This window comes from Pelodiscus sinensis, chromosome 2, assembly GCF_052426305.1.
Source record: "Pelodiscus sinensis isolate ZL-2025 chromosome 2, ASM5242630v1, whole genome shotgun sequence".
Classification (NCBI taxonomy): Eukaryota; Metazoa; Chordata; order Testudines; family Trionychidae; genus Pelodiscus; species Pelodiscus sinensis.
In genome coordinates, this window is record NC_143053.1 from 112761951 (window position 1) to 112773953 (window position 12003).

The following is a 12003-nucleotide window of genomic DNA, read 5'->3' on the forward strand; positions in this document are numbered from 1 at the left end:
TATTTGCCCTTTTCCAGTCTTCTGGAATCTCCCGTCTGCCATGATTTTTCAAAAATCATAGCTAAAGGCTCAGATACCTCCTCTATCAGCTCCTTGAGTATCCTGGGATGCATTTCATCAGGACCTGGTGACTTGCTGACATCTAACTTTCCTAAGTGATTTTTAACTTGTTCTTTGTGTATCCTATCTTCTAAACTTACCCTCTCTCTGCTTGTATTCACTACGTTAGGCACACCTCCAGACTTCTCGGTGAAGACCGAAACAAAGAAGTCATTGAGCATCTCTGCCATTTCCAAGTTTCCTGTTACTGCTTCTCCCTCCTCACTAAGCAGTGGGCCTACCCTGTCCTTGGTCTTCCTCTTGCTTTTAGTGTATTTATAAAAGGTCTTCTTGTTTCCCTTTATGCCTGTAGCTAGTTTGATCTCATTTTGTGCTTTTGCCTTTCTAATCTTGCCCCTGCATTCCCGTGTTGCTTGCCTATATTCATCCTTTGTTAGTTGTCCTAGTTTCCATTTTTTATATGACTCCTTTTTTATTTTGAGATCATGCAAGATCTCCTTGTTAAGCCAACCTGGTCTTTTGCCATATTTTCTGTCTTTCCTACACAGCGGAATTGTTTGCTTTTGGGCCCTTAACAACGTCCCTTTGAAATACTTCCAACTCTCCTCAGCTTTTTTTCCCTTCAGTCTTGCTTCCCATGGGACCTTACCTACAAGTTCTCTGAGCTTATCAAAATCTGCTTTCCTGAAATCCATTACCTCAATTGTGCTGGTCTCCCTTCTACCTTTCCTTAAGATCATGAACTCTATTATTTCATGATCACTGTCCCCTATACTGTCTTCCACTTTCAAGTTCTCAACTAGTTCCTCCCTATTTGTTAAAACCAAATCCAGAACAGCTTCTCCTCTGGTAGCTTTTTCAACCTTCTGAAACAGAAAGTTGTCTCCAATGCAGTCCAGAAACTTATTGGATAGCCTGTGCCCCGCTGTGTTAGTTTTCCAACATATGTCTGGATAGTTGAAGTCCCCCATCACCACCAAATCTTGGGCTTTGGATAGTTTTGTTAATTTCGATTTACTGTCGAAAGAACACGCTTGATGTGTGGATGTACCTCAGGTTTTGTCAGAAAAATGGCTATTTTTCTGACAAAACTCTGTAGGGTAGACATAGTCTGTTTGTCATCACCAGCCACCTAGGGCACATCTTCACAGAAGGGCTACACCAGAGATAATATGTGCAGCTTGAGCTATGTCAATTGCATAGCTTAAGTCAAAATAGCTTATTTCTGTTTTTGATGCTGTCTACACAGGAAGTCTGAGAAAGAGCACTCTTCCTCCGACTTCCTTTACTCCTTGCATAATGCGGGTTAGAGGAGTTGGAGTAAGAAGTCCTCCAGCTCAACATTATTTCAACATGTTGAAATAACTGCTTGTAGTGTAGATGTGGACTTTGGTTTTTTTCTTTCAGAATGTTAGTTATTCCAAAATAATGCTGCTGTGTAGAGATAGCCCTAGATGCCCCCTGCAACTACACTCTTAGGCTCTGTCTACACTGCAAGGTTCTTGTGCAAAAATGGTTGTGCAAAAATCTGCGGAGCGTCCACACCTCAACTGAGCTTTTGCACAAGTAAATTGGCAGCAAAATGGCAGAACAGAAGGCTTTTTCTGGTGTAGGTAAATCTCCTTTTACAAGGCATAATGACAGCTGTTGCCCAAAAAGGCATGTGTGGATGCTCCGCAGGAATTTCTTGTGCAAATAGAGCCTATCGGAAAAAGCACAGGTGCTCTGATGGCCATTCTGTGAATAGCCATCCGTGCTTTCTTGCCCAAGAGCGTCCACGCTTTGGGCTGTGGCCACACTTTTGCACAAGAAATTTTCAAGCAACAGCTCTTCCGCAAAAGCCTTCTTGCGCAAACACCCCGCAGTGTAGCCCAAGCCTAGTTGTTTTCTAGCCACTGTCAGCGTTAGCCCTCTATTGGCACAGGAGAATTTGGGCTGGAGAGCTAGTTAGCTCCAGCCCAAGCTCACCTGTTAGCAAGCTTGGACCAGCTGCACAGCTGAGCATGCTTAAGGGGATGCTCCAGTGCGGCCGCCAGGAGCTGTCCTACTCAGACACACTAGTCAGCCCCCTTCTGCTCGTGCACCTGCCTCCCTTGCCAGCCAGCGCTCGCGAGGGGGTGGGAAAGAACCTTCCCCGGATCCGCCTCCCCTCTGAAGTCACCAGCTCCCGGCTGCGAGGGGGAGGAGGGGGGAGCATGTGGAGGCCGGGGCTCTGCTTAAGCTGGAGGGAGGGAGGGGGAAGAAAGGGAGCCGAGCGAGCGAGCGCGCGGAGCGAGCGGCAGGGAGCTGGATACCCTGGACAGCGCTTTGCTTCTCTCGCCCGCCTGACCCCCGCCAGCCCGCAGCATGGTGAGTGCGGGGGCCCCGGCCGCCGCTGGGCTCTTGCCGAGGGAGCCCCAAAGCGGCGGGGAAGGAGGGAGCCGGGCAGCCCCAGCAGCTCCCGGCCGCCGCGCTGCGCCCGCTCCCATTGTGCGGCCAGGGAAGGGCGGCGGGGAGCGGGGCGCGCCCGGCTGGAGCGGGACCCGCGCAGGCAGCGCCGCCAACCCCCCCGGTGCCCGCAACCCCGGCCCCTGCCACCGGCCCGGAGCCCCCGCCCCACGCCCCGGCCGGCGAGGGGCCTGAGCGCGGGGAACAAAAGGAAATGGCTGGTGGGGGGAGGGGGCTTCCCCCCCCCACACACCCCCCCCCCCGAGTTGGCGCCGGGCGGGTGACGCGGCCCCCGCCCAGCAGCTCCCTCCCGGCACGAGCGCGGGGCCCGGGAGAGCCCCCGGGGGCCGTGCGGGAGCAGCCCCGCGATGGACGCTCCCCCCCTGCGGAGAAGCGGTTTAACCCTGTGGCCTGGATTCGCCGCGCCCCTGGCACAAAGCGACCCTAAAGCCGGCTTAGCCCGGCCGGATTGCCCCGGGGAGAGGCAGCGCTCCTCTGCCACCCCAGCCCTAAGGCCGGCGGGGGAGGGAGGGGTTTGCCAGCGGGACAGGGGGGAGTGGCTGGGGGGGGGGGGATCACTATCGCCCGGCAACCGCATAGGTGGGGCATGAGGGGGAGGGAAAGGAAATTTGTAACATCCTCTCTCCCTCCCAGCCCCTCCAAAATAAAGGTCCCGGATCTGATCAGCCCCAAATTACTAGGGAGTCTAAGATGAACTCGGATGCCAAGTTCAGATCTAAACTGGAATCAATTAATTGTGCGAGTCAAATTCCTGGAGCACTCAGTCTCACTTTCATCAGCTGCAGCTCGCTCTAGCCACCCGCAACACCCTCACCCATTGAAGGTTTCCAGGACTTAGGTTTCCTTACATTCATTAGTGGCTTGGGCATTATTGGAATGGAAGTCAGAAGAACTGGGTCTAATTCAGCTCTATTAGTGGGTGAACTTGGGCAAGTTAGTTCTCTTCCCGTGCCTCAGTTTCCCCATTCATTAAATGGGAATAATTGGGCTTCTTTAAAAAAAAATATTTGAAATCTAAAGGTAAAGAGTGTTGTAAAAATCTTGGCATTATTGTTGTGGTTATTTGTATAATGTGACTCTCTCCCATGAAGTATCACAGAGCACTTTACTCTATATTTAACACTTGGGATTGAACCTAGAATATAAACTTGCTTGTGTGTGTACTGGAGCAGAAAATGAAAGGCCAGTAAATGTGCCTCATGAATGACTCGGAGTGATTTCAGAAGGCGAAACAAAACAAAAAGAAAGACTCAAGCCACGTCTACTCTACAAAATTATGTTAACCTAACTTATGTCAGCATACAACCACAGCACTTATTAAATTGCTTGTGTCCGCAGCGTGCATCCTCATGGGAAGCACTTGTATTGATTGTACTGACAGAATGGTGTATAGCAGGAGGCCTGTTCAAAGCCAGTAACAGTCAATATAAGAAATGCAGTGTCCACACCGTCATTGTGTAGACCTAATTACATCAATGATGCTACACAGCCTGGGGAGGTGGTATTGCTGAGCATAGAATTGCAATTATTGGACCCAATATTAAGTGAAGACACTTCCACTGCTAGCTGAGACAAAACATCTTATATTGACCTAATACTGTAAAATAGAACAGGCCTTAGCCACAATGACAGTACAGGGTGGTGGATTTGCATTTATCTATAAAAACCTCAGACCTGCCCATATAGAAAGACTCTCTCCTTATAGACTATCTGTGCCATCTATAAGGCCGAGATTGACAGGAAGAAAAGATCAGCTTCCCAAAAGTAATCTAGCAAAGGTCCTGAATTTTAGGACTGTAAAAGAGTCTGTATTTTGGACAAACATGTCATACTTTTTGCCTGAGAACCTGTCAAGTGTGTATTAGTGTTAACAATTCTGTGGTTTGAATATTGCAACCAATTTCCTACTACTGTCCTTTATCGGGGGAAAAGTGACTATTTTTACAGATAAAGAAAGCTTAACATACTGCATGGCTTCAATGCCTGTTATGTGGATTTCATAATGTTCACTCTAAAGAAACACAACTATAAAAAACTATTCATCTTATTTTACAAAATTCTTAAGCTTAAAACCCCGATTTCTAATTCCATCTTGAAACTGAGGCCCTTAATTCTGCATCTGCTTGATTTCCTAAATATTCAAGTTCATGTGTACACGTTATTGACTATTCATAAAGGTATGTTAATACACATTTCTGCATTAATCATGCATACATCTGTTTTTAGAGGATTTTTTTTCATTTAAAGATGAATGTAAACAGCATAATTTTAACACTCACTTTTAGGATGCTAGTGTGTGAAAACTGCAAAGTGAAGCAATTCTGGCACTTACTCTGAAAATGCAAGGATATTCTTATTACATATTACCAATTTGCATGCATATAGTACTTTCTTCAGGGGGCTCCAAAACACTTTAATAACAGTAATGAATTCAGCTTCACAGCATCTCCCTGAGTTTGGCCCATTATTACCCATTTTACAGAGGAGAACATCGAGCCACAGCCAGACAGTTCAGTGACTTGTCAAAGGTACCATCACAAATTTTTGGCATGGTTCACAACAGAACTCTGTGATGTGGTTTAGCAATAAGACTATTCATCCTCTTTAATAGTATGCATGTTACCTGATGAAAAGCCATCTTTCACACATAAAAATAGTTGGAAGGAGATTTTTCTTTCATCCATATGTGACATCCAGAAAGAGCCACCACTTTTGAAGGTCAGTGAAATGAAGTTAAAGAATTCAAAAGAGGTCACGTGTTCTCGTTCTAAAAATGGGGCCCAAGTTATTCTTTGTAAGTTGACCACTTAAGGGCCTAATTGTGCCTGAATGATACCTAGGAAGGCAGGAGGGATATGCTGCACCCACTGAATGGATGACAGAGATGATGCTGAGGTGCATACTGCTTCAGGGCTGCAGGAGGAATTCCAAATGAAGCACTTACAGTAGCATAAAGCATGGCTTAAAAGCCACAGTCCTGCTGTAAATGAGTAGCCCTTTTCCAAGAAAGCTTTCTAAAAGGTATTAGACCTGATCATGCTCCCATTGAAGTCAATGGGAATTTTGCCATTGGCTTTACCAGAAGTAGCATCAGATTCAACATCAGCTACGTTTTTAGACTCAGATGCATATGACTGCATTCAAAAAGTAGGCCTGAATATCATTACTCCAGGTTTGCTGGAGTAACTGTTGAAATCAGCTCCAGTGGAGAAACACTGCGGTCACAAGGCATACATTTGTACAAAAAAATTGATTATGTGGCTGTATGGATATATTTTGCAATGGCGCCTAAGTATGAATATGAAATAGAACAGTTTCTTTTTCCTTATCAATATGAGATTCTTTAGACTTGCTCTTTTCTTTAATAAAAGCCAATCTATAATCAAGAATGGACACAAGATCATTGTATTTCTTTTGCATTTTAGGGATATGGGGGATAATATCTCAAAAAGGAGGAATAATTTGCCCTATATACTTATAGGCTGCGTCTACACTGGCATGATTTTGCACAAATACTTTTAACTCAAGAGTTTTTGCGTTAAAGTATTTGCACAAGAGAGCGTCTACACTGGCATGTGCATTTGCGCAATTGATGTGCTTTTGTGCAAAAGCATCCATGCCAGCATAGACTCTCTCTTGCTCAAGAAAGCGCCAATGGCCATTTTAGCCATCAGGCTTTCTTGCGCAAGAAATTAACATTGCCTGTCTACACTGGCCTCTTGCACAAGAGGGCTTATCCCTGAGTGGGAGCGTAAGAGTATTTGCACAAGAAGCACTGATTTCCTACATTAGAACGTCAGTATTCTTGCACAAGTACTCGCGGCCAGTGTAGACAGGTGGCAAGATTTTGCGCAAAAGCACCTGCTTTTGTGCAAAATCTTGCCAATGTAGACACAGACAGTGAGTATGTAGACATCAGAATTAATAACATAAGTTCCTGTAGTTGTGCAGAACAAAATTAAGCCAATTCCAAATCTTGGTGATGCATTACTTAGACTACAGTAATGATGATTACAAGTGAGCTTTGTGTTCCAACACATATTGTGCAGCATGAAAACATGAAAGTAACGGTGTACAATACAATTAACGGCCAGGTGTGCAGAACTGGTGAATCAGATCAAGAACTCCCACTGAGATTTTCTTGATAATCAAAGTTATACACAGCTGTTGGAACCTATCAAAGTGCTTCCCCTTATGTGAGAGCGGATTTCAGGTCAGTCACATTAGGCAAGTCCGGTGGCCCAACCCCAGACTCTGGCCAGAGTGATTCCATTTAAATCAGTGCAGTTACTCTGGATTTCCACTTATATATTTGATATCAGAGGCTGAAACCTGACACTCTCTTTTCTGGTTCACACCAGGGGCATAGCTATTAGTGGGCCAGATTGGGCCATGCCCCCTCCCCTCTTGCCATCCATACCCCTCCTGCCAGTTCTGTTCCTGCCCTACCACTTGCTTGCTCAGCCTGTCCGGCACTCCAGACACCCAGCTGGGTTGGGGCTTGCCCTGCTCTAGAGCTCCTTTTTGGGTGAGAGGGTCAAGGCTCAAGAGTTTGCCCTGATCTGCCCACCCAGTGCTCTGGCCAGAGTCTGGAGTTGGGCTATGGGACTTGCCCTGCTCTGCCCACCCAGCGTCTTGTTGAGAAGTGGGATTGGGGCTTGTAAAACCCCCAAATTCCATTGCCCAGCTGGAGTGCCAGAACGGGCAGATCAGGACAAGCCCTCATGCCCTGACCCACCCCTCTCTACTCAGCTGGAGTGTTGGGACTGAACAAGGCCTGTGCCCTGACCCCCACTCCACTGCAGGAGTGCCAACTGGATGGAGCGAGGCAAGCCCCTGACTTTGCTCCTCTGCTGGAGCACTGGACAGAGTGGGGAAAGCCCCTAAACACATTCTCTGGCAGGAATACCAGGCAGGGGGGCAGTGCAAGTGCAGCCTCCCCTTTTTGACAGAGCATCTATTATCCCCAGGGCACTGAACAGGGGGAGAGGAGACCCCAATGGTTCCTATCCCTACCCTCCTATCATTGCCCGTCCTCCCTGAATCCCCCCCCCCCACCTAAGTGTCCCCATCTGCCTATGCCACTGGGTCACATAGCAGCTACTTAAATTCTGAATCAAATTGAATAGTTCTTGGATGTTTGGCTTTAATATACCGAAGAGCTCTGAGGCATATGGTGCATTGTTATGTTGCTGTTAGCAAATATTATGTATTCTTCTGCATCTGTATTGATCTGGAAGGAAGTGTTCCATGCATCGTGGACCTACTTGCACTGCAAAAGAACTCAGCCTAATGAAAAAAACAAGAATAAAAATGCATCCCTGGGTTTTTACCAAAATTTATTTAGGTGCATGCAAATCGAATAAAAATAATGTAGTGTGGTTTGCTTTCTCAGCAAGAGTGAGGAAAAAATATGGCTTTAATGAGAGTACACTCAGGGCAGAAGTCTTGCCTGAGTAAAAATTCCCCTTGGACCAAATTTATTTCTGAAGTAAATTAAATTACACGAGGGATAAATCTGACCTAGCAACTTCAATGGGACTTTTACCAAATAAATGTCTTGAAGTGCCATTTGCCATTGACTTAAATGGGAAAAGAACTAGTTGGTTAAAATATAACTAGAACTGTTGATCCACATCTGAGAGGCAATGCTGGCTTACAGCCTTCAGATGAGTCAGGGCAAGGATATGGTGACAATGCCGGAATCGTGGACAGCTGCCTTAAGGCAAACATGGTGACCCAAGTGACAATGATTCAAAGTTAAATATGTGACCAGAGCGAGCTAAAAAAAAAAAATCAGTGAAGAATATGGATAGCTGCCCCAAGAGTAGTGAGCACTTAAATAATTGGGCTGTGTCTAGACTGTCATGATTTTCCAGAAATGCTTTTAATGGAAAAGTTTCCCATTAAAAGCATTTTTGGAACAGAGCATCTAGATTGACACATACGCTTTTCCGCAAAAGCACTTTTTGCAGAAAAGCGTCCGTGCCAATCTAGATGCGTTTTTCCACAAAAAAGCCCCTATCGCCATTTTTGCTGAGCTGTCTACACTGGCCCTTTTGCGCAAAAGTTTTGCACAAGAGTGGCCCTTTTGCGCAAAAGGACTTTTGCCCGAACGGGAGCAGCATAGTATTTCTGCATGAACACTGACAATCTTACATGAGATCATCAGTGCTTTCGCGGAAATTCAAGTGGTCAGTGTAGACAGCTGGCAAGTTTTTCCGGAAAAGTGGCTGATTTTCCGAAAAAACTGGCCAGTCTAGACACAGCCCTGTTCTGTCTTTTTCATTGGTGTAAGCACAGCAATGTTATCAGGTGTCCTACTTAGCAAGAAACTTGGCGCCATGGAGCACACATCTGCTTTCACTTGAGTCCAGTGTCATTGATCTCCCTGTTGGGCTGATGTGATTTGTGGGCCAAACTCTGCTCCATGTGGATAAATACTTATTTTTTTCCTTTTATTTTGTTGAAGAAGCAAATCTAAATCTAGGACATCAGACTAGAGGATTATGATGTTCCTTTCTGAACTTAAAGTCTGTGAGCTTTTGCTATATTTTGCCTACACTGAACTCTTGGAATGAAATAATAGATGTGCTGGTCCAGATTTTCAGCTAGTATAACTTAGTTTGGCCCTACTGACTTCAGGGGATATTTGCCAAGTTACATCAATTGAAGATCTGAATCATAGAATCATAGCGCTGGAAGAGACCTCAGGAAGTCCAGCCCACTGCCCAAGGCAGGACCAATCCCAACTAAATCAACCCAGCCAGGGCTTTGTCAAGCCGAGACTTAAAAACCTCTAGGGATGGAGATTCCACCACCTCCCTAGGTAACCCATTCCAGTACTTCACCACCAACCTAGTGAAATATTTTTTCCTAATATCCAACCTACACTTCTCCCACTGTAACTTGAGACCACTGCTCCTTGATCTGCCAACCGCCACTACTGAGAATAGCCTTTCTCCAGCCTCTTTGGAACCTCCCATCAGGAAGTTGAAGGCTGCTGTCAAATCCCCCCTCACTCTTCTCTTCTGCAGATTAAACAAACCCAAATCCCTCAGTCTCTACTCATGGGTCATACACTCCAGCCCCCTAATCATTTTGGTCAGCCTCCGCTGGATCCTCTCCAATACGTCCACTTTCTATAGTGGGGGGCCCACAACTGGACACAATACTCCAGATGTGGCCTCACCAGAGCCAAATAAAGGGGAATAATCACATCTCTGAGTCTGCTGGCAATGCTCCTCCTAATGCACCCTAATATGCCATTAGCCTTCTTGGCTGCAAGGGCACACTTTTGACTCATATCCAGCTTTTCATCCACTGTAATCCCCAGGTCCTTTTCTGCAGAACTGCTACTTAGCCAGTCGGTCCCCAGCTTGTAACAATGCTTGAGATTCTTCCGTCCCAAGTGCAAGACTCTGTTGAACCTCGTCAGATTTCTTTTGCCCCAATCCTCTAATCTGTCCAGGTCACTCTGGACCCTATCCCTGCCTTCCAGCGTGTCTACGTCACCCCCTAGCTTAGTGCCATCTGCGAGCTTGCTGAGGGTGCAATCCATCCCCTCATTCAGATCATTAATAAAGCTGTTGAACAAAACCAGTCCAAGAACAGATCCTTGGGACACTCCGCTAGAAACCGACCGCCAACCTGACATCGAGCCGTTGATCACTACCCGTTGGGCCCGACAGTCTAGCCAGCTTTCTATCCATCTTACAATCCATTTATCCAATCCATATTCCCTTTACTTGCTGGCAAGAATATTTTGGGAGATGGTATCAACAGCTTTGCTAAAGTCAAGGTATATCACATCCACTGACTTTCCCATATCTGCAGAGCCAGTTACCTCATCATAGAAACTAATCAGATTGGTCAGGCATGACTTGCCCTTTGTGAATCCATGTTGACTATTCCTGATCATTTTGCCCTCTTCCAAGTGCTTCAAAATGGATTCCTTGAGGATCCCCTCCATGATTTTTCTGGGGACAAAGGTAAAGCTGATTGCTCTGTAGTTCCCTGGATTGTCCTTCTTCCCTTTTTAAAGTATGGGCACTACATTTGTCTTTTTCCAATCATCTGGGATCTCTCCTGATCTCAATGAGTTTTCAAAGATCATAGAATCATAGAATCATAGAATAATAGGACTGGAAGGGACCTCAAGAGGTCATCGAGTCCAGCCCCCCGCCTTCAAGGCAGGACCAAACTCCGTCTACACCATCCCTGACAGATGTCTATCCAACCTGTTCTTAAATATCTCCAGAGAGAGAGATTCCACCACCTCCCTTGGCAATTTATTCCAATATTTGACCACCCTGACAGTTAGGAATTTTTTCCTAATGTCCAATCTAAACCTCCCCTGCTGCACTTTAAGACCATTACTCCTTGTCCTGTCCTCAGAAACCAAGAGGAACAAATTTTCTCCTTCCTCCTTGTGACACCCTTTTAGATATTTGAAAACCGCTATCATGTCCCCCCTTAATCTTCTTTTTTCCAAACTAAACAAGCCCAGTTCATGAAGCCTGGCTTCATAGGTCATGTTCTCTAAACCTTTAATCATTCTTGTCGCTCTTCTCTGTACCCTTTCCAATTTCTCCACATCCTTCTTGAAATGTGGCGCCCAGAACTGGACACAGTACTCCAGCTGAGGCCTAACGAGCGCAGAGTAGAGCGGCAGAATGACTTCACGAGTTTTGCTTACAACACACCTGTTGATACAACCTAGAATCATATTTGCTTTTTTTGCAACAACATCACACTGTTGACTCATATTCAACTTGTGGTCCACTATGACCCCTAGATCTCTTTCCGCCATGCTCCTTCCTAGACAGTCGCTTCCCATCTTGTATGTATGGAACTGATTGTTCCTTCCTAAGTGGAGCACTTTGCATTTCTCTTTATTAAACCTCATCCTGTTTACCTCTGACCATTTCTCTAACTTGGTAAGGTCATTTTGAATTATGTCTCTATCCTCCAAAGAAGTCGCAACCCCACCCAGTTTGGTATCATCTGCAAACTTAATAAGTGTACTCTCTATCCCAATATCTACATCATTGATGAAGATATTGAACAGTACGGGTCCCAAAACAGACCCTTGAGGAACTCCACTTGTTATCCCTTTCCAGCAGGATTTAGAACCGTTAACAACAACTCTCTGACTACGGTTATCCAGCCAATTATGCACCCACCTTATCGTGGCCCTATCTAAGTTATATTTGCCTAGTTTATCAATAAGAATATCATGCGAGACCGTATCAAATGCCTTACTAAAGTCTAGGTATATGACATCCACCACTTCTCCCTTATCCACAAGGCTCGTTATCTTATCAAAGATAATGGCCAAAGGCTCTGCAATGACATTTGCCAACTCCCTCAGTACCCTCAGATGCATTAAATCCAGGCCCATAGATTTGTGTATGTCTAGCTTTTCTAAATAGGTCCTGACTTGTTCTTTCACCACCAAGGGCTGTCCAGCTCCTTCCCATGCTGCATTGCTTC

General features: G+C 45.8%; 1 protein-coding gene across 1 annotated transcript in view; it reads left to right on the forward strand.

Moving 5' to 3' along the window:
* The first annotated feature begins 2292 nt into the window (after positions 1 to 2292).
* ELOVL2 (ELOVL fatty acid elongase 2) overlaps positions 2293 to 12003 on the forward strand; it is a 76642-nt gene continuing 66931 nt past the window's right edge. The window contains exon 1 of the mRNA XM_075921261.2: positions 2293 to 2409. Coding sequence (XP_075777376.2) covers positions 2407 to 2409 — 3 coding nt within the window. The 5' untranslated portion in view covers positions 2293 to 2406. The remainder of the gene's footprint in view (positions 2410 to 12003) is intronic.